The 24,019-nt window shown below is 43.2% G+C and overlaps 1 protein-coding gene and 1 pseudogene across 10 annotated transcripts in view; one reads left to right on the top strand and one right to left on the bottom strand.

The window, feature by feature from the left end:
• Positions 1-1,048: 1,048 nt before the first annotated feature.
• LOC119515402 lies at positions 1,049-3,985 on the bottom strand (annotated as a pseudogene).
• Positions 3,986-8,541: 4,556 nt separating this feature from the next.
• The window catches only part of PCMTD2 (protein-L-isoaspartate (D-aspartate) O-methyltransferase domain containing 2), a 69,251-nt gene continuing 53,773 nt past the window's right edge, over positions 8,542-24,019 (top strand). For 2 of the 10 annotated variants that reach the window (XR_005213025.1, XR_005213026.1), the window contains exons 1-4: positions 9,703-11,636; positions 12,704-13,034; positions 21,118-21,220; positions 21,399-21,570. Coding sequence is in view for 8 of the 10 variants with exons in the window: in XM_037811302.1 (XP_037667230.1) it covers positions 11,616-11,636; positions 12,704-13,034; positions 21,118-21,220; positions 21,399-21,570 (627 nt within the window). In the remaining 2 variants the exon portion in view is untranslated. Of the gene's footprint in view, positions 8,703-9,284; positions 9,682-9,702; positions 11,637-12,703; positions 13,035-21,117; positions 21,221-21,398; positions 21,571-24,019 lie in introns of those variants that run through there. The other 8 variants (XM_037811302.1, XM_037811306.1, XM_037811308.1 and 5 more) reach the window with 8 other exon arrangements.

Here is a 24,019-nt window from a genome sequence, read left to right on the forward strand (position 1 = left end):
GTGCCTGAAACAACACAGGGTGAGAAACTGCTCGTGCCCTCCTCACAAAAACCCAACATCACCCCTGACCTGATGTGCCAACGTCTGTAACCTCAGCTCCCTTTCTTTAAACTAATAGAAACCCATGTGCCAAACAGCCTGGTGCAACTCTCCCCTGAGCACGCCTGAGCTTACCCCTTATGCATGCACTCTCTTTCTCTTCAGTAAACTTCTCTCACTTGCTTATATCTGCTTGCCTCATCTTTAAATTCCTTCTCACAATGAAATGTCAAGCCTGAAATGGAGGCTCCCAAACATGGAGCTCCAGTTACACTCTACATGTGCACCTAATAAATTTTCTGCCTGCTTACTCTGTGCTGTGCTGTGTCCCTGAATTCTTTCTTGTGGCATGGCCACAAACCTGGAAGTCAAATCTGGAAACAGTACTAGGTAGATCATACAATATTTTTCCTTTTGAGTCTGGCTTATTTCCCTGTATATAATGTCCTCAAGGTTCATCCATGTTCTTGCATACATCAGGACTTCATTTCTTTTTACAGCTGAACAGTATTCCATTGTTCAGATACACCACATTTTCTTTAACCATTCATCTGTTGATGGACACTTGGGTTGTTTCCATCTTTCTGGACTTGTGAATAATGTCACTGTGAACACTGGTGTGCAAATGTCTGTTCAATGTCCCTGCTTTCTGTTTTCTGAGTATATACTTGGTAGCAGGATTGTCAGATCATATGGCAGTTCTATATTTAGCTTCTTGAGGAACTGCCAAACTGCTTTCCAAAGCGGCTGTAATCATTCTACATTCCCACCAGCAGTGAATAAGTATTCCTACTTCTCTACATCCTTCCTAACACTTGTAGTTTTCTGTTTTCTTATTAGTGGCCATTCTAGTAGGTGTGAAATGATAACTCATTGTGGTTTTGATTTGCATTTCCCTAATAGCTAGTGATGTTGAGAATCTTTACATGTGCTTTTTAGCCATTTGTATTGCCTCTTTGGAAAGATGTCTATTCAAGTTTTTTGCCCATTTTTAAAATGGGTTGTTTGTCTTTTTATTGTTGAGTTGTAGGATTTCTTTGTATATTCTAGATATTAAGCCTTTATTGGTTATGAGGTTTCAGAATATTTTCTCCCATTGAGTAGGCTGCCTTTTAACCTTCTTGACAAAGTTCTTTAAAACACAAATGTGTTCAATTTTGAAGTAGTCTATTTATTTTTTCTTGCTCCTTGTGCTTTTGGTGTAAATTCTAAGAAACTACTGCCTACCACAAGATGCTTCCCCACATTTCCTTCTAGGAGTTTATGGTTCTGGCTTTTATATTCAGGTCGTTGATCTATCCTAAGTTGATTTTTGCATAAGTTATGAGATAGGGGTCTACTTTCATTCTTTTGGATAGGGATATCCAGTTTTCCCAGCACAATTTGTTGAAGAGACTGCTCTGTCCCAGTTGAGTGGACCTGGCAGCCTTGTCGAAAATCAACTGACAATAGACGTGAGCATCTATTTCTGAACTATCAATTTTATTCCTCTGATCAGAGTATGTCTATCTTTAGCAGGTACCACGCTGTTCTGACCACTGTAGCGCTGTAATATGCATTAAGGTCAGGTAGTGTGAGTCTTCCAACTTTGTTCTTCTCTTTCAAGATGTTTTTGGCTATTCAGGGCCCCTTATACTTCCAAATAAATTTGATAATTGGCTTTTCCATTTTTGAAAAGGAGGATGTTGGAATTTTGATTGGGATTGTATTGGATCTGTTAATCAATTTGGGTGGAAATGACATCTTAATGATATTTAGTCTTCCTATGCATGAACATGGGATGTCCTTCCATTTATTTAGATCTTCGATTTCTTTTAGTAACCTTTTGAGTTTTCTGGGTATAGGTCCTTTACATCATTTGTTAAATATATTCCTAGATATTTGTTTCTTGTAGTTGCTATCGTAAATGGATTTTTTTTTGTGTGTATACATTTAGTTTTATTGTAACAAAGCAAATTGTACACTTTTAACATTTAAATCTGAGCATCATCTCTTCTTTCCAGTGAAACAAAAAGAAAATTTAAAAATAAACAGGAACAAAATTACAATAGAAAAATGTCAATTCCAAATAAGATCCTACAGGTTCTGCTGATTCTCCCATCGAGTGGCAGGGTAAGTCATCACTGGGAGAAAATTTTATTCTAAAAGTGTCATTTTAAACTGCAAGGATGTCCATTAAACATCGCAATTAAACATGCCAAAGGAGAAGCCATGTTGTCAAAGTGCCCACTTAACTCACCCAAGCATCTCAAACCCACCCTTTGCTGACCTTCTATAACCCCATTTTTAAAAGTTTTTTTTCTTTTTTTAAACAAGAGAAAGTAGACAGATACATGTTTGTAAATGCTAACTGTTCCTATTCACATAGAGACACAGTGTAATCTCTGAGCCCAATATACAGAGAAAGGAGGAAAAAAGCTCAAATTCTACGCACTATTACACAGGGGCCCAGCACCCTCCAGCTTCCAGCAGAGTGAAGGAAGCAGAGGATTTTTCTTTTTTCCCACAGAGCATGGTGGTGTGTTGATTCCATAAAGTTTTTTTTTTGTTATTCTTGAGACAGGAAGGGATAAAAATGAGTCTGGAACAGAAATGGGTAGAGATTCTTTTCCCACTGTATTCTGTGCAAGATATTTCCCCCAAAATAAGTTGAGAACCATGGTGTAAAGGAGAGAAAAGAGATCTCAAAAACAGGGTGACTGAGCAGAAGAGGAAAAAAAAAAAAAAAAGACTGCAACTTGCTCCCAGGGACCGGAGAAAATTAAAAAGGGAAGGCTGGAATCCATCAGTGCTCTATTAGTCATCTTCTCCTTCATCCTCCACTCCTTCCTCTCCCTCATCATCACCTTCATCTTCTTCCCCTTCATCCTCATCCCCTTCTTCATCAGTATCTTCCAATCCTTTTTCTTCAACATCATCATCATCATCTTCTTCTTCTCCTCCCCCTTCTTCATCATCCGCATCAGGAACCAAACAGTCCTGTAATGGATTTGGCCAAGTATCATCTCTGATGACCTCTCCTAACCCACCTGCACCTGCATCAGAGTGGTCAGTCCACCAGGTCAAGAAGCTCTCTGGTTCTCCATGTGCCACTTCCTGCTGGCTTTATCTGTGTTTGACCTGAACGTTTTATCAAGTCCTGTCCAGATTTCCATCTGGTTTCAGTCTACTTTGAGGATGGATCACCACTCTCATTCACATGAAATTCTTTGGAGAGAACTTTATTTTCAAAGTAAGGATTTTCATAAAAACAAAAATCTATTCTGTAACCTGATTTAATACCTTCAAATTCTGTCACTTCAACTCTGGTAAAATAATGCAGTCCCTCTTCATCCTCCTTCCCAAGAAGTGCAGACACTTGTGGATGGTTGACAAATGTTGTTACCCCAAAATCTGGGACTTTGGCGATCAATTCTGACCTCTTCTGAAAGAATGGTTGGCAAAGTTTATTGTATTTCTGTTCTACTTTCAAAATCTCTTCACTGGCTTGCTCATTAAGTCTGTCTATTTCATTTCGTACTCCATCAATATATTCAACTGCTTCCTGCTGTTCTTTTTCTCCTTTTGCTAAGCCCGGAGTGGCTGATGTTTTCTCTGGCTTGGAGGCAGGAAGCAGCTTTACTTTCTTTCTTTGAGGCAGGAGTGAAGACTGGGGTTTGGGGGCCGCGCCGTTAGGGAAGTCCAGTAACCAGAAGCCAAGAGAGATGCTCATCAGGAAGAAACTCAGAGAACTGAGACTGCCCCTGCCAAACGGGTTTAAATCTGCCATAAATGGATTTTTAAAAATTTCCTCCTCAGATTGCTCAGTACTATTGTACAGACACTACTGATGTTTGCATGTTGATCTTGCATCCTGTCACTTTGCTGAACTCGTTTATCAGTTCTGGTAGCTTTGTTATTGACTTTTTTGGGACTTTCTAAATATAGGATCATGTCATCTGCAAACAGTGAAATTTTTATTTCTTCCTTTCCAGTTTGGATGACTTTTATTTATTTTCTTGCCTAGGTGCTCTGGCTAGAACTTCCAGCACAAGGTTGAAAGACAGTGGTGACAGTGGGCATCCCTGTCTTGTTCCTGATCATAGAGAGAAAGCTTCCAGTCTTTCTTGTTGCGTACAATGTTAGCTGTGGGCTTTTCATACATGCCTTTCATCATGTTAAGGAAGTTTCTTTTATTCCTATCTTTTGAAGTGTCTTTATCAAGAAAGGATGCTGAATTTTGTCAAGTGCCGTTTCTGCATTAATCAAGATTATCATGTGGTTTTTCCCCTTCGATTTGTTGATGTGGTGTATTACAGTAACTGATTTTCTTCTGTTGAACCACCCTTGCATACCTGGTATAAAACCCACTTGATCATGGTGTATAATTCTTTCCATGTGATGTCGGATTTGGTTTGCAAGTATTCTCTTAAAGATTTTTGCATCCATATCCATTAGAGACATTCGTCTGTAATTTTCTTTTCTCATGGTGCCTTTATGTGGCTTTGGTTTTAGGGCCATGTTGGCTTCATAGAATGAGTTAGGTAGTGTTCCTTCCTCTTCAATTTTTTAGAAGAGTTTGAGCAGGATTGGTGTTAATTCTTCTTGGAATGATTGGTAGAATTTGCCTCTGAAGCCGTCAGGTCCTAGCTTTTCTTTGTGGGGAGGTTTGTTTTTTGTTGTTGTTGTTGTTTTTGTTTGTTTGTTTTTGCAATTTTATTGAGATATAATCACATAGCATACAATCATTCAAAGTGTACAGTGTTTCACAGTATTGTCATATAGTTGTGCTTTCATCACCACAAACTTCGAACATTTTCATTACTCCAAAAATAAAATTAAAATTAAAATAAAAGGAACACCCCAGACATCTCATTCTTCTCCTCCTCCCATATTCATTTACCTTTTTTTAATCCAGTTTAACTGAGATATATTCACACACCCTACAGTCACCCACAGTGTACAATCAGCTATTCACAGCACCATCACACAGTTGTGCGTTCATCACCAGAATCAATTTTTGAAACTTTTCCTTACTCCAAAATAAAAATAAAAGTAAGAAAGAACCCCTAACTCTTTCCATCCCCTCCAGCCCACCTCATTCTTCATCTAATTTTTGTCCCCATTTTCCCACCCATTTCTATGCACTGGATAAAGGGAGTGTGAGCCACAAGGTTTTCACAGTCACACAGTCACACTGTGCACTCTACACAGTTACACAGTCATCTTCAAGAATCAGGGTCATGGGGTTGCAGTTTGACAGCTTCAGGTATTTCCCTCTAGTCATTCCAACACACTAAAGACCAAAAGGTGATATCTATATAGCGCATAGGAATACCCTCCAGAGTGACCTCTCGACTCCATTTGAAATCTCTCAGCCACTGGAACCTTATTTTATTTCATTTTTCTTCCCCCTTTTGGTCAAGAAGGTTTTCTCAATCTCACAATGCAGGGCCCAGGCTCATCTCCAAGAGTCATTTCTGTGGGGAAGTTTTTGATGACTAATTCAATCTCTTTACTTGCGACTGGTTTGTTGAGGTCTTTCCTTTCTTCTAGAGTCAGGCTAGGTTATTTGTTTTCCAGGAAATTGTCTGTTTATTCTAAGTGGTCTAATTTGTTGGCATAAAGTTATTCATTGTATCCTCTCATAATCTTTTTTTTATTTCTGTGGGATCAGTAGTAATGCCCTCCTTCTCGTTTATGATTTTATTGATTTGCATCTTCTCGCTTTTCTTCTTTGTCAGTCTTGGCAAGAAAAGGAAGTGTATTATATGTAATTTTAAATAAAAGAAAAAACAAAAATCTAATGAAAATGGTTGACCATAAGAGGAAGGAAGTTACAGGATGAAGGGGATCAAGGAGGGGAACTGGACTTCTCTGAATGTAGTTTTATAGTTTTGACTTTGGAAACAGAAAAACGTTTTATGTAGTTTAAAAACAAAATTAAATAAAAATGAAGCAATTCCCACCAAACTGAAAACAAAACGGAACAAATGAACTAAGTGTGTATCAGACTGGTGACTCACCCACACAGAGAGTTCTTTCTAGTACCTCTAACTCACGGTAATCTTGCTGTATCTTCCTAGTCTGACATATCTTCAGGACAAAGAGAACTGCAAAGAAATTTTAAATTGTTATCAGTAGATTTCAGTAATAATAATGATACTGTTAATCTGAAAATAGATATGTACATATATGTGAATAAAGCAAATAAGTAATTATGTTAAGGTCGTCAGGAGGTAAATTTTTCAGTGTAAGAGAAAAAAGATACAAATATAAAATCAAAGAACTTAAAGCTAAACCCTCTATTCTTAAATTTGGATCACAAATATCTGTATGAACTACCATGTTGTCTTCTCTTTAAAATGAACAGTACCCCTAGTTCTGTTCATTGGTAAGGCCTAGAAGCAATGATAACCAGTGAGAGAGCCCATCTCAGTGCTCAGATGATGGTCTCCAAGAACCCTCACCCCACCGAAAGGAGTGAGGGGCCTCAGACAACAGCTGGCTCCAGCCTAGAGCAAGATGAGCCCAAAATATCTCGTTCCAAAAAGCAAGAAGGACACGGGCAATGCCTGGGTCGTGCGAAAGGCCAACTTTGGAGGGGCTCGCTGGCCACAGACAGAACAATCCGAGCAACAAAAGGGATGGCTGCAGAGGAACAAAACACATCAGAAATGCTCCTGAGTTCATAATGCTGGTGGGAAATTTTAATTTGGTTACCCTTGGAGGCCGCTGGGTACCACTCAATATTCTAGAACCTGGTGACTAGAGGGAAAGAATCAAACATTAATTCTGCCTTCCCATTCAGGGCAATCAAATAGTTGATGAAACAAAGTGGTTCTTTATTGAAGAAATCCAATTAATAAATGCAAAAGGAATTTTGTAATTTCTAATGAAATAATGGATACAGGCGATGAGTTTTAATGGCTGCTAAAAGCCTTAGGTGAAAAGCTGAAGGGTGTATTAGACTGACAACACCGCGGGCAGAGCCCACGGTAGGGTCCGAGGGGTGGAAGCCTGAGGGGCCATCTAAGAGGCTGTTGGACCCTTCTGGTAAGAGGTGATGGGGGCGGGGGCACGGTGTGTGGAGCGATGTGCCCCCTAGCAGGGGAGAGGGTCACAGGTGGCTTCAGGGCTCCTGTCTCAGACCACCACAGGGATGGGTAGGAAGGTGTGGCAGCAGGGACATCCCTGCTCTGCAGCACTGAGTCATGAAACCAACACACAGGGCAGCAGAACACGAGGTGCAGAATGACCCTGTGGCCACGGCCAGGCTTGGCCCTGACAGCTCATGTGCCATCTGCCTGCCAAGCATCCCTGCAGCCTGAGGCCGTCAAACACAACTTTCGTCCCTCTGAGATCAGTCCCTGTCCAGCCAGGGACTTCGTCCCCTGCAAACCTTAGGATGTCGGCTTCAGCAGCACCTTCCTGACCAACCTTGAGAATGCTGGAAGTGGACACACTGTCACCCAGCACCTGAGTGCGTGCGCGCGCACACGCACACACGCACGCACGCACGCACGCACGCACGCACGCACGCGCCACACCCCGGGATCCCCCAGGCCTGGAGAAATCACACCTTGTTTCTGTCACACACAGTCTGCCTACCCAGCCTGCTGTCTAGCCTTATGTTTGCTTTTGCCAAAGCATCTCAGCTCACCCCCCCCTTCTCCTGCGGGAGTGAGGGAGTTCACCTCTGCATATCATTCCTTTCTAAGTAGCAAAAAAAAAATGTTCTTTTTGCCTCGTAGAACCCAAGGCAATTTTATGGGTGTGCTCCTCCCTCTACCCCAAAGTCCATTTCTCCAGATCCAAAAACTTGTAGCAGTGTCATGTCTTGAGAACCCACTGTGCCCTCCGTGCCGCGTCCTTGTGTCGCGTGAGACGTCTCCGGCTGCGGGTTACAGAGTGCCCTGTGCACGATGCGGAAATGCGTTGGCTCCCCTGGCTGCAAGGGCAGACGCGGACGCGGCCCATTCCATCGGTGTTTTTCTCTGCAGAGGCCCAGAAAAGAGGAAAAGCGACTGGCCCGGTGCAGGCGGGCGGGTGCAAACGAGGCCGCACGGGGCTCCCACCTCGTGAGGGTCACAGGCGGGCAGGGGTCCGCCGAGAGCCCCTCCCTCCCTGCCCAGCTGTGCTCACCGTCCGCGCGCGGCTGGGTCCCCGTCGTCCTCCAGATCGTGGCGCAAACGCTCCCGCCCGAAGCACAGCCCGCTCCGCCCGCAGCGTCGAGCCCCTGCCCGCTGCCAGCGCCGCCCTGAGCACCCCGGGCCGTCCATTTCGTCCTCGTCTGTTTGCAGTCGGCCCCTCGCTCGGTGACTCTCCATGTGTTCCAGCGGAGCCTCCGGTGCCAGGCTCAGGGTGGGCTCCAGAGAGTTTCTCGGTGATCCCGACCAAGGAACGAGCCTTTCCGGCCGGGAGGTCGGGCTCGCTCGCGGCCGGCCCGGGGCCCACCAGGCGGCGCCGTCGCCCCTTTAAAGGCCGAGCCCGGGACGCACTCGCAGGCGGGCGGTTGCGCGCGCAGGCGCAGTAGCGGCGGTCAGTGTTTACCGCGGCGGGTCGGGCGCAGACGGCGGACGGGCGCGCGGGGAAGGACGCGCCCGAGGAGCTTCAGGTCGCGGGCCGCGGAGCCCGGAGGTAGAGCCGCCGCCGCCGGCCGGGGACCAGCTGCCACCCCTCGGGTCCGGCCTGCGGCGTCTCCGGTCCCTCCTCCGCCCCCGGGCCCCCCTCTGTCTCCGTCTGTCCTCTGCCCTCTTCCTCCCCTTCTCCCCCCTGCTCTCTCCCCTCCCCTTCTCCCCCCTGCTCTCTCCCCTCCACTGCTTGCTCCCCCTCCCCTCCCCAGCCCCCTCCCCTCCCCAGCTCCCCCTCTCCCTCCCCAGCTCCCCCTCCCCTCCCCAGCTCCCTCCCCTCCCCAGCTCCCCCTCTCCCTCCCCAGCTCCCTTTCCCCTCCCTACCCAGCTCCCGCCCCACCCCCGCTTTCTCCCCCTCCCCTCTGCTCGCTCCCCCTCCCCTCCCCAGCCCCCTCCCTTGCTCTCTCTCCCTCCCCTGCTCGCTCCCCCTTCCCTCCCCATCTCCCCCCTACTCTCTCCCCCTCCCCTGCTCGCTCCCCCTCCCCTCCCCAGCCCCCCTTCCCTGCTCTCTTCTCCTCTCCTGCTCTCTCCTCCTCCCCTGCTCGCTCCCCCTCCCCAGCCTTCCTTCTCCTGCTCTCTCCCCCTTCCCTGCTCTCTTTCCCTCCACTCCCCAGCTCCCCCTGCTCTCTCGCCTTACCCCCTCCAGCCCCTCTCCAGCTCCCTCTTCCCTGTTCTCTCCCTGCTCCCCTCTCCAGTCCCCCTCTGCCCCTCCTGTCCCTTCTTTCTTGGGGGCTTGGACATCCCCGCCCTTCCCCAAGGGCCTCCCTGTGACAGGGGGGAGTCTGAGGATCCTCTCACCCAGAGCTTGTTGTTCTGATGTCCTGGGTTTCCTGTAGGTCCTGGTGCCCGTCACTCACACTCCTGAACCTACCTGCCCTCCAAATGTACAGCTTGTCCAAACCCACTAAGTAGGAAACATTTGTAATTAGTTCTATGGCAAGTCGATAGTTAAGATGGCTTAAAACAATTCTGCCCCAGGCTTTCATAAGGTGACAATTCTGTTCTGAAACATTGGCCCTCTCTAGCCCTGGCGAGTAGGGAGTGGGAGCAGAGCACGAGGACTGAGCCAAGGGCTTTAGTTGGGGAAGGAGAACTAGCCTGGTCTTGGTGCTTGGGTTTCGTTTTGTGAGGGGGGAACGTGCCTCTCAGGTTGAGGCTTTTTCCAGCGTTGCGCCGCAGAACCATCAGAGTACCATCCCTGCTCTCCTCAGTCCTGTGCCTGAGTATGTTCTCTTTTTCTTCTCAGAGTAGACAGCTCCATTCTGGATGTTTGGTAGAATGTCATCCAAGAAGGAGTGAAGCTGAGGTGACCACGGCCAACTCAGAAATTGTGCTTCAGGGAAATGGGGTCCTAGATGTGGCTGGAGGGGGCCTTAGAGGTGATGGCTCCAGTGCCTTCCATTACCGAGAAAGCTCATTTCATTATTTCCCGTTCCAGTTCTTAGAAGTAATCATCTGTTTCATTGGTCCTTCTGTTGTCAGGGCCGGGAATAGCAAGTCTCATGTACGAATGGCAGCCTTTCAAGTATTTGAAAAAATCACCGTGCATTCTTTGTAAGAGTTCTGTTCTCAAGATGAGCAGTCTGAGTTTATTCCATCATTCCGCCTGCCTGAGGTGTGGGTTTTGGGTCCCTTCGCCAGCCCATCTTCCACCGAGCAGGGACCGTCTGTCAGTGCTCCCCTTCCCTGCGGAGCCGGGTCTTCTCTGGTCTGACAGACTGCGCTGGCCTCTTGACCCCCTGAACCTGCTTCATGTTTCTGTTACACCCAAAATCGAATCCTGAGGCATTCCCAGCCGCTTCTGCTCCATTGCCTGTTCCTGTGCTCTTGCAGGCTGGTTTTTGGAAGGTGCAGTGCTGTGAAGAAGGTCTTGTTGGGGTGTGGCCAGATAATACAGGGCAGAGAATTGTATTAAGGATTGCAGCGTGTACTACATCTTTGAAAGTTGGGTGCAGCAACCTAAAAGTGATTCATCACCATTACTTTGAACAATTGGATTCATCTGGGTTGTAGAATCTAGGTGAAGGTGATAGAATTTAGTTTGACAAGGAAATCTTCAGTCTGTTGTTGGTGCTTTTTTGGTGACCTCAGAGATTGGTCAGACCAGTGATTGTTTCCAGCGTGAGGGAGCGTTACATTGCCAGGCAAAGCTGAAACTAATATTGGGCCCCCCAGGTGTCCACGTGCAGCCTCACAGTGGGAAGGACAGGCTTACTCCATAGTCATGCAGTCTATCATTTTGAAATAAACAAAGATGACCGAAAGTTTTGTGGTCAAGAATTTTGCTCACTCGAGAATTTTGTAAAGCTGTGTTTTGGTGTGGTGTGAAGCACCCACCTTGGGCAGATGGCCCTGAGTTTGAATTCTAACCTCCTCCTGTCTGTGTGACCACGAGCAAATTAACCTCATGGCCCTAATTTGCCTTTCCAACTATGTTGTAAAGCCTAAATGTGGTCCTGAAAAAGATGGTATCTGTTTTTACTAAAAGCTGACCTTCGGATAGGGAATAAGCTTTCAAAGTGAGGACAAATTCAAAGTAAGTGCTGGGTACTTAGTAGGAGGCAAAGCAAGTTCAACAACAGTGACTTTAAGATGGAAAGAGAGAGAGGCCTGCACGTTCGAGGCTTCCGGACCACTCATTAGGCTCTGTGATGAGTTAGGTCTTTTCCGAAATAGAACCTTAGACGTCCAAACTCATTCCTTCATATGCAACCAGTGACCCCAAATGTAAGGTGACTGCCCTAGGTCAGGGTGTCTCAAGACTAAGTGGCTTATCCAAGATTAAGCTCAACCCGTTTAGTACCTTACTTGATCCGTTAACAGGCCACAGACTGTCATCTAATGAGGGCTCTGAAAAAATTAAAATGAGGGTGAAATGTTAATACTTGGACCATCGTGTTGAGTTGAAAAGTAGTATTCAGGCCTAACTTCTTGATTGTGGGGCGACTCTACTGATACTCTACTATGTCATGGAAGGGACTTCAGGTTAGGCCACATCCTTTATACACTGTGTTTTCCTGCTGTTAAAAGCTTAAGATTCATCTGTGTACTCTTCAGTGCTGAGACACTCTCCCAGCATAATTGCTGAGTGTGTGTGTGTGTGTGTGTGTGTGTGTGTGTGTGTGTGAATCCTCCCTCCCCCTCCCCGTGTTTATGGTCCTCATTCTGCTGTTGAAAAGCAAGTATAAACTTTGTCATCATAAAATCATCGTCATATGTGATTCAGAAAATGTGTCAGTCTTGGTGAAGTCTGGTGATTTTTCCACCTGTTTGATCAGATCTGTTGTAAAACATTAACCGTTTCATGTCAAGTAAAGCTATTCCTTTGGGAAGTAATACATGGTTAAGTATAATATTGAAAAGCACCTTTTTGTAGCTTTAGGAGTACTGAGACGCAGAAAGCATTTTCCCTGTGAACTGTATGACGGAACGTTGTATTTTAGTCGCTGAGCTAAGAGGGGAACAGGTGCTGCACTTCTTGAAGGCAGCTGGGAGAAGGCAGGAAGTGTACTTTTCATTTTTAAAGAGCTGGGAAGGCGTAGCGTACACTTCCAGAGAGGAACTAGGAAATGGTAGCAGCTCTTCTTCCTCCTAAGATTTAGCCTTGAAATAGCTTTGTTTGCTATATTTGTCACAGTGTGTTTTATTTGGGAAGAGAGTTTTGTTTATGTTGTTTGTGCCTCAAATTTGAATACTAAAAAGATCCAGATCAACAGATTGAATGGATTCCTTGATGTAAATGGTATTTGTGTGTGTGGGGGTGGTGGTGGTAGTGGGTGATACAGGCTTGCCACATGAAGTATAGGACGTCAGTTAAATTTGAATTTCAAATTATCAACAAATAACTTTTTAGTATTTGTTATTTACCTGCATTTCAAATTTAACTGGGAATGTTTTGTTTTGTTTTGTTTTGGGCTGAATGTGGCATATCTTGGGGGTTTGGATGGGTGTTGCCAAAAGATACTCCGTCTCTATTATTTTCAGAATACAGAATTTGGTGTGGAGTTGATGTGTGTTTAGAGTGTTGATTGTTCTCACCTTTTTAATTGCAGTGCTGCCTGAGTGTAATATTGAAGATGGGAGGTGCTGTGAGTGCCGGAGAAGACAATGATGAGCTGATCGATAATTTAAAAGAAGCCCAGTACATCCGGACTGAGCTGGTGGAGCAGGCTTTCCGAGCTATTGATCGTGCAGATTATTATCTTGAAGAGTTTAAAGAAAATGCGTACAAGGATCTGGCGTGGAAGCATGGGAACCTTCACCTCTCTGCGCCGTGCATATACTCGGAGGTGATGGAAGCGTTGGACCTGCAGCCCGGGCTCTCGTTTCTGAACCTGGGCAGTGGCACTGGGTACCTCAGCTCCATGGTCGGACTTATTTTAGGTAAATCTGGAGAGAGGATTTGGAGGCACCCTGCTGTCAAAGCACCGTTTATCTTATAGTGTAGTCCCTGTGGACAGAGCAAACGCAGGCTGCGGACAGTGCATCCTCTGTGAACACAGACTGTGTGGAAGGAGCTCCTCTTGGCCACCCAGGAGGTGTCCAGTGTTGTTCAGACATAGCGATGGGGTGGACGGATGAGGAATGACAGAGGGAGGCCTGAGCGCCCGAGTTTTCTAGAGGGCTGCCTCTGGACCGTGTCTTCCCGATCCCTCTCGTGCCTGGGGCTGGGTCCCGTCCTGCCCGGCCTCACGGTCTGATCACACACCCTCCTGACGGATGGGGCAGGAGAGCCAAGGACTCGTGTCCATCTTGACCTCGTGGTGATTGCTCCGTTCACTTTAAGCACTCGGCTGTCCTTGTCACTCCGTGGAGTGACTTCAGAGTCCTTTAGGACTTACGGTTCTTCCAAGCAGTTTTTGTTGTTTTCTTTTAATAGTGAAAGAGTGAGGATGATGTGCTTTTTGTTTTCAAATAAATTTCAGGAATTGGAAGGGGTTTCAAAAGGTTGTCTTATTTGAAGCCATTTAGCATATTTCACAAAAAATTACATTGTGAAAGTATCCGTGGAAACATGGTCATTTCAAATACTAATTTAAAAATTATCAGGTAACCAAGGATTTGCTGAATTCCTACTTTGTGTTAAGCGTCATAGTGAGGGGAACAGATATTAGTTTTTACTCCGAGTAGGATGGAATGTTCTGACAGAGGCCTGTATTTTAAAACATCACTCCAAAGAGGAAGCAGGAAGCAGGCAGAGGAAGCTACTGCACGGTCAAGACGAGAGGCTTGGACCGAAGGTGGCAGTGATGAGATGGTGCACAGTAGCTGGGTTCTTTATTTTTTGATGCTGAAACTGACGTGATTTGCTGATGGGTTGAGGATGGTTATGAAAGAAAGAAATATCAATAAGGACTCCACAGTTTTTGGCTTAAGTATCTTGACATACTTGTTAAGTCAGTTGAAGGTTCTTAATTTTGGAAGTGTCAAGTAAGAATGCATTCGTGTTTTGCATTGTAGCATTGTTTCTTTGTAGTTCTTATAGTCATTTTAGAAAATCCAAACAGTAACAATTAATTTTTATAGTTAGGCAATGAAAATTTTTATTAAGTTTGTATAGTTGATATAAACTTGAAGTTTTGAGGCTGATCATTTTGCTTTAGGCTATGGATTACGACTTTAATAATTTTAAACGTGTAGTTTTTTTTTTTTCCTTTTATAAAAATTTATTTTTAATTGTAAAATATGCTTAACATAAAATTCATTTTAATCATTTAAGTGGACAATTTTTTTTACATTAAGTACAATGGCAACACTATGTAACGTTCACCACTGTGTATTTCCAGAGTGTTTTCATTATCCCAAACCATAACTCAGACTCATTTAGCAAGAACTCCTGGTCCCCCCACCCCTGGTCACCACTGTTCTGCTTTCTGTCTCTATTTGCTTATTATAAATATTTCATATAAGAGAAAAAATCACTATATTTGTTCTTTTGTGTCTGGTTTATTTCACTCAACATGAAGTTTTCAAGGTTCATTCTATGTTGTAGCATATGCCAGCACTTCACTTCTTTTTATGGCTGAATGATAATACACCACATAATGCTGTGGTATGGATATACCACAATTTGTTTATTCATTCATCTGTTAATGGACACTTGAGTTGCTTCCACATTTTGGCTATTGTGAATAATGCTGCACTGGACATTGGTGTACAAATATCTGTCTCAGTCCCTGCTCACAATTTGTTGGAGCAGAATTGCTGGATCATTGCTGGATCATATAGAAATTCTATGTTTAACTTTCTAAGGAACCACCAAACTGCATTCTACAACGGAATTTACATTCCCACAAACAATGTTCGAGGGTTCCTGCTTCTCGCAACCTCACCAGCACTTGTTCTTTTTAGTTGTTTGTTTGTTTTTTATAATGGGCATCCTAATGGATATGAAATGATATCCTGTATTTTAAGTTGCATTTCTTTAATGGCCAATGATGTTGAACATCTTTTCATACACTTACTGGCCGTTTGACTATTCCCTGTGAAGAAATGTATTTAAATCCTTGGTCTGTTTCTTAATCGGGTTGTTTGTATTTTTGTTAATGAGGTGTAGGAGTTCTTTACATATTCTGGATATTAAACCTTTATCACATATATAGTTTCCAAATATTTTCACCCACCCTGTAGGTTGTCTTTTCACCTCCTTGGTAATGTCCTTTGATGCACAAAAGTTTTTAATTTTTATGAAGTCCATTTTATCTATTTTTTCTTTTCTTGTGGTTTTGGTGTAAAACCTAAAAATCCATTGCCTACTACAAGGTCTTGAAGCTATTTCTCTGTGTTTTCTTATAAGAGTTTTGTACTGTTAATGCTTATTGTTGATCCATTTTGAATTAATTTTTGTATATAGACTGACTTTAGTCAGTATGGACATCTTAACAATATTGTCTCCCACTCCATGAACACAGGATGTCTTTTCGTTTATTTAAGTCTTCATTTTCTTTCAGCAATGTTTTGTAGTTTTTAGTGTGCACGTATTTCACTTTCTAGGTTAATTTTATTCCTAGGTATTTTATTCTTTTAGATGCTATTATAAATGAAATTGTTTTCTTGATTGCTGTTTCAGATTGTTTATTACTGGCGTATAGAAATCCAGTTGACTTCTGTGTATTTGTCTTGTATCCTGCAACTTTGTTGAGTTTATGTATTAGTTCTAAGAGCTTTCTTATGTATTCTTTGTGATTTTCTCTATATAGGATAATGTCATCTACAAATAGGTATAATTTTACTTCTTCATTCGAACTTGGATGCCTTTTATGTCTTTCTCTTGCCTGATTTTTCTGGCTAAAACTTATAGTACAATGTTGAATAATAGTGGTCAGTGGGCATCCTTGGTCTTGGGGAAAGCTTTTAGTCTTTCACCATTGAATGTGATATTTACTGTGGATTTTTCATAAATGCCCTTTATCATGTTGGGATATTTCCCTTCTTTTCCTAGTTTTCTGAGTGTTTTTATCATGAAAGGATGTTGGGTTTTGTCACACACCTTTTCTGCAGCAATTGAAATGATTATGTTTTTTTTTTTCCTTCATTTTATTGGTGTGGTGATTACGTTGATTGATTTTCTTATGTTGAACCATCCTTGCATTGCTGGAATAAATCCCACTTGGTCGTTGTGTACAATCCTTTTAATAGACTGTTGAATTTGGTTTGCCAATGATTTTCTTGAGGATTTTTGCATCTATATTCATAGGAGATATTGGTCTGTAATTTTCTTTTCTTGTCCTGTCTTCACATGGCTTTAATATCAGGGTAATGCTGGCCTCATAAAATGAGTTAGAAAGTAATCCCTCCTTTTCTGTTTTTTGGAAGACTTTGAAAAGGATTGATGTTAAATCTTCTTTAAATGTTTGCTAGAATTCAGCAGTGAACTATCTGGTCCTGGACTTTTCTTTGTTGAGAGGTTTTTAACCACTGCAATTTCTTTACTTATTATATGTCTATTTAGATTTTCTATTTCTTCTTGTGTCAGAACTGGCAATTTGTATGTTTCTAGTGAATTGTCCATTTCCTCTAAGTTTTCTAATTTGTTGATATGTAATTGTTCATAGAACCATCTTATTAATTCTTTTTATTTCTGTAAGGTTGGTAATAATTCCCCACTTTCATACCTGGTTTTAGTTATTTGTGTCCTCTCTGTTCTTTCTTTTTCAGTCTGGTTAAAGGTCTGCCAATTTTATTGATCTTTTCAAAAAAGCCATTGTTGGTTGTGTTGATTCTATTCTTTTTTTTCTGTTTTCTATTTTCTTTATTTCTGCTCTATTCTTTACTGTTTATCTCCTTTACTAACCTTGGGTTTAATTTGCTCTTGTCCTCATTTCTTTAAGTATGAGGTTAGGTTATATCTTTCTTCTTCTTTAATGTAGACATTTAGTTTTAATTGTACCTCTAAGCACTGCCTTTGCTGCACCCCATAAGTTTTGGTATGTTGTATTTTCTTTTTTGTATGTCTCAAGATATTTCCTAATTTCCCTTGTGATACCTGCTTTGACCTTTTGCTTGTTTAATGTGTTGTTGAATTTGCACATATTTTTAAGTTTTCCAATTTTCTTTCTGTTTCTGATTTCTAGTTTTATTCCATTGTGATCTGAGAGATAATTTGCATCATTTCAAAGTTTTAAAAGCTATTAAGATTTGATTTGTGGCATAACATGTGGTCTATCCTGGGAATGTTCCATGTGCACTTGAGAAGAATGTGTGTTCTGCTGTTGCTGGGTGATCCCCTGTTTGTGACAAGTTGCTTTGCTTTTGCTCTTTTCAGAATCCTCTCTTTGTCTTTGGAGTTTGACAGTTTTGCTATAATACATTTTGGTGTAGCGCTCCTAAAGTCTCTACTGCTTGGAGTTTGTCGAGCTTCCTGGGTGTGTATATGCATGTCTTTCATCAGATTTGGGAAATTCAGCCATTATTTCTTCAAACACTTTTTCTGCCCCTTTCTCTCTCTCTGTTGTCTCACAGGTTTCTCAGGCTCTGTTCCTTTTTCTTTGTTAGTTTTTCTTTCTGCTTCTCACAAGGAGTAATTTCTGTGGTCTTATCTTCGAGTTTACTGATCCTTTCTTTGACCAGTTGAAATATGCTGCTGAATCCGTCTAATGAATTTTTTTTTACTTCAGTTACCATATATGGCAGGGCCAGAATTTCTGTTTACTTCCTTTTTATACTTTCATCTCTTTATTTTCTTCACACATTTTCCTAGTTTCCTTTTGTTGTTTGTATATGAATTCCTTAGCTTGCTGAACATATTTAAGACAGTTGACTTGAAGTCTTTGACTATTCGTTCCAGTGTATGAGCTTCCTCAGGAATGGTTTCTGGCAAAGTCTTTTCCCATCTGAATGGGCTATATTTTCCTATTTTTGTGTTTTCAGATTTTTTTGTTGTTCTTGAGAACTGTACATTCCGAGTATTAACTTGTTGTAACTCTGGAAATCTAGTTCTTCCACTCCTCTGCGATTGCGTTTTTTGTTGCTGTTGTTAAGGGCTAGAGCTTGGAACAGTGGCTGCCCTCAGAGCTGGTGCCCCAGCAATCAGAGATGTCTGATCAAAATCCATGATCAGCGATCAGACATACCACCCCAGATTTTGGAGGACTAGGTCCTTACAGCCCACCCCAGCCCCAGCAAGCTGCCCCAGGAGCGCAGGCTGCAGTCCCCACTGCTGCCCGCCCCTCAGTTACGGAATGGGATGGCAGCTGCTCCAGGTAGGGTGAAATTCACCAATATTTATTGCAATTTATCCATCCTCTGTTCAGCTCTTCCCTGGGTGCTGCAGTGTACCACTAGACTCTCGAGCTCCAAAATAGTTGATTCAGACGGTTCCTGCCAGTTCAGTGGTGGTTTTGGTGGAGGAACTGATTCCTGGAGCTTCCTACTCTACCATCCTCCTACAATCTTGCAGTTTTTTAAAGCAAAATGCTCTCTGACCCTTTTCTTTCCTTGTAAGACTATTGTGTTTTTGAGGCATTGTTAAGAGACTGCAGTGCCTATATTACTTATCATTCTGGAGTCAGTGAATTGCAGTTCTCGCCATTGTACTTGAACAATTGAAGGTTCTATGACAAATTATTATTTGCAAAGGAAATGAATTATCAAACTGACTAGATTAGAAATGCTGTTGAAATAATCCAAATGCTTAGGAAAAGATGACTTAAACTTGAGGTCACTTGACATTCTCTAGAAGTTGTAAAGAAAGGGCTTAAAATTTGAGGTTGTTGCTTCTCTTTTTTGAGAGCCCCCTATTTACTGAGAGTTCATGGGGTGTTTGGAGAGCAGGTGTTTGAAGGAAGGAAAGCTGTGTTTCCTGCCGTAATGGACCTAACCTGCTGCTTTGATGTGCCCAGTAAGAAGGAAGTGACTTTGGAATTGGCTTTCAAGGATGGACAGGCTCGGATTTGAGGGAAAAGGTGGTGCTTGCCGGGCTGTGACTTGTGCTCAGGGCTGTGCTCCCTGGGCCCCTCACTTCAGTTTGCTCATCCTCGAAACCCCTCCATGCCAGTCATCCCAGAGCCACAGAGGTGGGAATGAAGTCCTTCATCTGACCCCAGCTGCCCTCTAGGCTTGACCTTGAACTGCACCTGTTTCAGCCATGTTCCTGGGCTTGTTCTGTGGGCTTCTCTCTCCTCCATGCGGGGCTTTCCTTTCCCAGTTTCTCCCAACAAGGGGAGGATATGAGACCCACTGGAGATGGGGACCTGGGAGGGCTGTCAGCAGGACGTGAGTGCGCGTGGGTGTCAGCTCCTCCATGGGGGCTGGTGGAGGGTCTACCCTCAGTGCTGCCTCCCTCAGACTCCTCCAGCCCCAGGGGATCCCCACAGAACCTACTGAGTACACCTCACTTATTAATCACCTTTGTGTTGGGGGCAGATAGGGTATGAGAGTTACTCAGTTTAGTTTTAGGCTTTTGAGAGTAGGAGCCTTTACCCATGGCTATTGTGTCTCTTATTAGAATAAACGACCTAATATGTGTTTGGTGGTGAAGATGAGGGGTTAATAAGAATATTATGCATGGAAAAACACAAGCAGATCTTCTTAGTCTCTCAGCACAATGATCCCATGCCAGGAGTCATGGAAAATGAAGTTGATGAGCTGGTAGAGGGTCTTGAAGTTCTTAAGAATTCGGAATTGTGGTAAGTAGTGAAGATGTGGCTTCTCAAGCAGGGTTGTGTCTGGTTGGAAGAATGTTCTGGCAGCAGGTCTGTGGGCAGAAGAGTGCTGCGAGAGGAAGTAGCGGTAGGCACGGTTGTCAGGGTGGGAGGCGGGACCCCTGGCTGGGGAAGGGCTCAGAGCGAGCCAGAGGGCAGAATGAGAGCTGTGGGGTAGACGGACAGATGCTTGTTTACCAGTGTTTCTCTTGGGCTGCAGGTTGAGGGCTACACTGTTGTTTTAGTGTAGCTGTCTTACAGACTGGAACCCTATAGGTCATGTTGATTTTTATATGCATATTTTAAAAATCGAGGTATAACTTACATGTGGTAAAGTGCACAAGTCCCAAGTGTGGAGCTTGATGAATTTTTGCAGTTATCTGTGCCTCCGTGTGGGTACCACCCAGAATGAGTGTGGGGTGTGTTAGCAGCACTCCTGGTAGGTAGAACCCAGCCCCTCTGGGGAGGGAGCCGCTGTTCTAACCTCTGTCCGCATAGATCAGCTCTGCTTGGTTTTGGCCCCCATGTAAATGCGTTCCACACAATGGAGAGTCAACCAAGTTGAATCGGTAGCTTGCTCTTTTACATTTGCTGGGTAGTATTCTGCTTACCCAGATTTAACTCAAAGGCAGTTTTATGCAGAGGGTAAATTTTCATCAAGTGGGCTTATAATTTTTTCTTAAACTTTGAAGAATTTTAAGAAAAAAACTTTTCCTCACAGCTATATTTCAAGTTACTGATAAACTTTCCTTTGATATAAAAAATGTTTCATTGTGACTTGGAATTATAGTTTTGTTTTAGTAATGATTAAAACCTGTTTGGGGAGGGTTATTAAATGATCACATCTGAGTACTTCGGGGACTTGTTGGAAAACAGTCTCCCCGGCGGCCTGTGACAGACACGTACAGGCTGGGAGGCTCCCCAGTTTCATTTGCAAATATGTGTTTCTTCTTCAGTGCATTGATAAGATACTGAACTCTTGTGTTTCAAACCTTGGCTTTTTTTTTCAATTTTCAAATGAATCTTTAGAAGTTTGAGAGCTGAGAGATCGAGGCTTTGGAAAGATTTGCTCACCTTTCTTTTTGGAATCAGTGATAATAGAAAAGAAATGTTTACTAAGTAGTAAGTGGGAACCACCAAGCATATTTAGAGATTAGCTTGGATAATTTAGACCCAATAATGTGTCTAAGACTTTCAAACCTTATGAATTTCTGTAATTATCTATGCTAAGTAAGATGTATTGCAATTGATAAACTAGAAATGAAACAAAGACGCAAGAGTTCTTGCCCCAGTTCTAAAAAGTTTCTTATTCTTAAACCCTTTAGGTCCTTTTGGTGTAAACCATGGGGTGGAACTTCACTCAGACGTAATAGAGTACGCAAAACAGAAACTGGACTTCTTCATCAAAACAAACGACAGCTTTGACAAGTAAGATTAAATACTAATTACTGTGGGATTAGATTAGGTTAATTAGTATTAATTAGATTAATACTAACTGCTGTGGGATTTTACACTCAAAACACAATGGGTCATTAGCATAGAAGTACTGTATGGACTTGTTGTAAGGTGATGCGTGTTGGTTATAGAAAACCTTTTTTACTTTCAGGTTTGAATTCTGTGAACCTTCCTTTGTTACTGGCAATTGCCTGGAGATTTCTCCAGACTGCACTCAGTATGACCGTGTGTATTGTGGGGCTGGTGTTCAGAAGGAGCATGAAGATTACATGAAGAATCTCCTCAAAGTCGGGGGGATCCTTGTCATGCCACTAGAGGAAAAGGTTGGGTTCCTGTCATAACTGATGTTTTTGGGCATTGTTTACCAGGGTCTGTTTTGAGTCTTTTGCGTGTGTTTTCTCTGTAACCCCTGTAACAGCCCACTCCATTTCACAAATGAGGAAACAGAGGCAGGAGTCGGGGAGTGGATTTAAACCTCACCACAAAACTATTATCACACCTAAAAAATTTAACAGTAATTCCTTAATGTCTTCATATATGCCACTAGCATTCCAGTATTACTGATTGTCTTAAAAAATGTTTAATAATTTGTTTGAATGAGGATCCATTTAAGGTCCATCTAATGTATTTGGTTGATAGATCTCTTTCAGTGTTTTTTATTCTGTAGATTCTCTTTCATTTTATTTGTTGAAGAAATCAGATATCGGTCCCATAGGGTTTCTTATAGTCTGGATTTTGATCCCTGTGGCAATGTTGAACATCTTCCTCTGGCCTCTGTCTTCCCTAGAAATTGACAGTTAGACCTAGAGACTTGATTAGATTCAGGTTTGATTTGGGTGGGTTTTTTGTCCTGTTTTTTTTTTGCACAAATACTGGCAGGTGGTGAAAGGTGTTTATGCACCCATAATCCCTGGGTATCTCTTCTCTTTGGTGCAGGCAGCTCTGCTGTTGCCCTGATCCGTCATCTCATTAGTAATTGCAGAATAAGGCATTCTCGTCCCGTCATTTCTTCATTTAGTAGCTGGAGCACTTCTATAAAAAGAAACTTGTCCTCGTTATGTATTAGGTTACTCTGAGGTAGAGTTTATACAGGGGAGACAGCATAAATTCTGATTCATAACATTTGTTTATCAGTGTTCAAAATAATTTGTTCTCTAGCACCTCTCAATGGTGGTAGAGATTTTGTATGTTTTTTAGTATCATTATGAATTAATGGATTTAAACGTACTTAATATTTCAGTCATTGCATCTGTGGTGGTTTGGAGCTGTATATACCCCAGAAAAACATGTTCTTAAAGCTAATCCATTCCTGGGGTGTGAGCCCATTGTAAGTAGGATCTTTTCACGAGGTTTCTTCAGTTAAGGTGTGGCCCAGGATGGGTCTCAGCCCTATTACTGGAGTCCTTTATAAGCAGAGTGAAACTCAGACAGAGAGAGAGAAAGCCACAAGAAGCTGAAATTTAATGGAACCTGGAAGAGAATGGAGATGCCAGGAGAGGCTGCGTGTGCATTGCCATGTGACAGAGGAGTCCAGGACCAACGGCAGCTGGCAACGAGCCCCAGAAACCAGTCTTTGTGAAGGAAGAATCACCTAGATGATGTCTTGATTTGGACTTTCTCTTAGCCTCAAAACTGTGAGCTAATTCCCATTGTTTGAGCTAACCCATTGCATGGTATTTACTTGAGCAGCCAAGGAAACTAAAACAGATTTTGGTCCCAGGAGAATGGGGTGCTGCTATTGAAAACACCAAAAATGTGGAAACAGCTTTGGAATTGGATTAATGGGTAGAGCCTGGAAGAAATGTGAGGTGATTGATAGAAAAAGCCTAGATTGCTTTGAAGAGACCGTTGGTAGAAATATGGATGCTGAACTTAACTTCTGATGAGGCCTTAGATGGAAACGATGAATGTGTTATTGGAAACTGCAGGAGAGGTAAAGTTGAATTCTGATGCCAGATGGAAAGCAGAGCTCGAAAGCGATGAACTTGTATATTTAGCTGAAGTTTCCAAGCTAAGGTGGAAGGTGCAGCCTGGCTTCTTGCAGCTTATGGTAAAATGTGAGAGGAAAGGAATGAGCTGAAAACTGAACTAGGCACAAAGAAACCAGAAATTGATGGTTTGGAAAATTCTGAGCCTATGCAGATAGTGTTCTCTGAGACTAGGGCCTGACGCAGCTCTGTCGGGGATTTCCCTGAGCTTCCGGAAAGTGAGTCCCCAGCAAATGGGGCTCCATGTGAGGGTTAAACTGAACATGGATCCAGTTGGCCATTTCAGTGTTAGGTTTGCAAATGCAGTTATGCGGGAAAGATCTATGGAAGTCCTTCTGTTTGATGTCTCGGACTCCTGTAAACTACACGTAGAGCTGACAGAGTCTTTGTGAAATCTGTATGAGCTAAACCTCTGCCAGCCTAGACTGAAAGGGACAGAGAAGGGACTAATTGAAGGAAGAGTGACTTCCAGGGCAGAATAGTGGAAGCTGAGGTCTGGACCGAAGACATCTCCTTGGGCCAGGAGCGCGTGCCCACCCACATGTGTGGGAAGGGCGGGTGCGCCTGGAGCTTGGAGGGGTAGGCTGCCACCCTGTTGCTCAGAGAGGGTGGGGCCAGTGTCCTGGGGCTTGTGGAGAGCCTGGCCACCATCCGATACAGTGTTCAGGGATAGCACCTGGAATGGGTGGAGCTGTCGTTCCATCAGGCCTTGAGGACAAAATATAAATCTGCAGGTGACTTTCAGAACTTGAAATCTAGTGGAGTTTCCCTGCTGGGTTTCAGA

This window comes from Choloepus didactylus, chromosome 19, assembly GCF_015220235.1.
Source record: "Choloepus didactylus isolate mChoDid1 chromosome 19, mChoDid1.pri, whole genome shotgun sequence".
In the NCBI taxonomy this organism is placed as follows: Eukaryota; Metazoa; Chordata; class Mammalia; order Pilosa; family Megalonychidae; genus Choloepus; species Choloepus didactylus.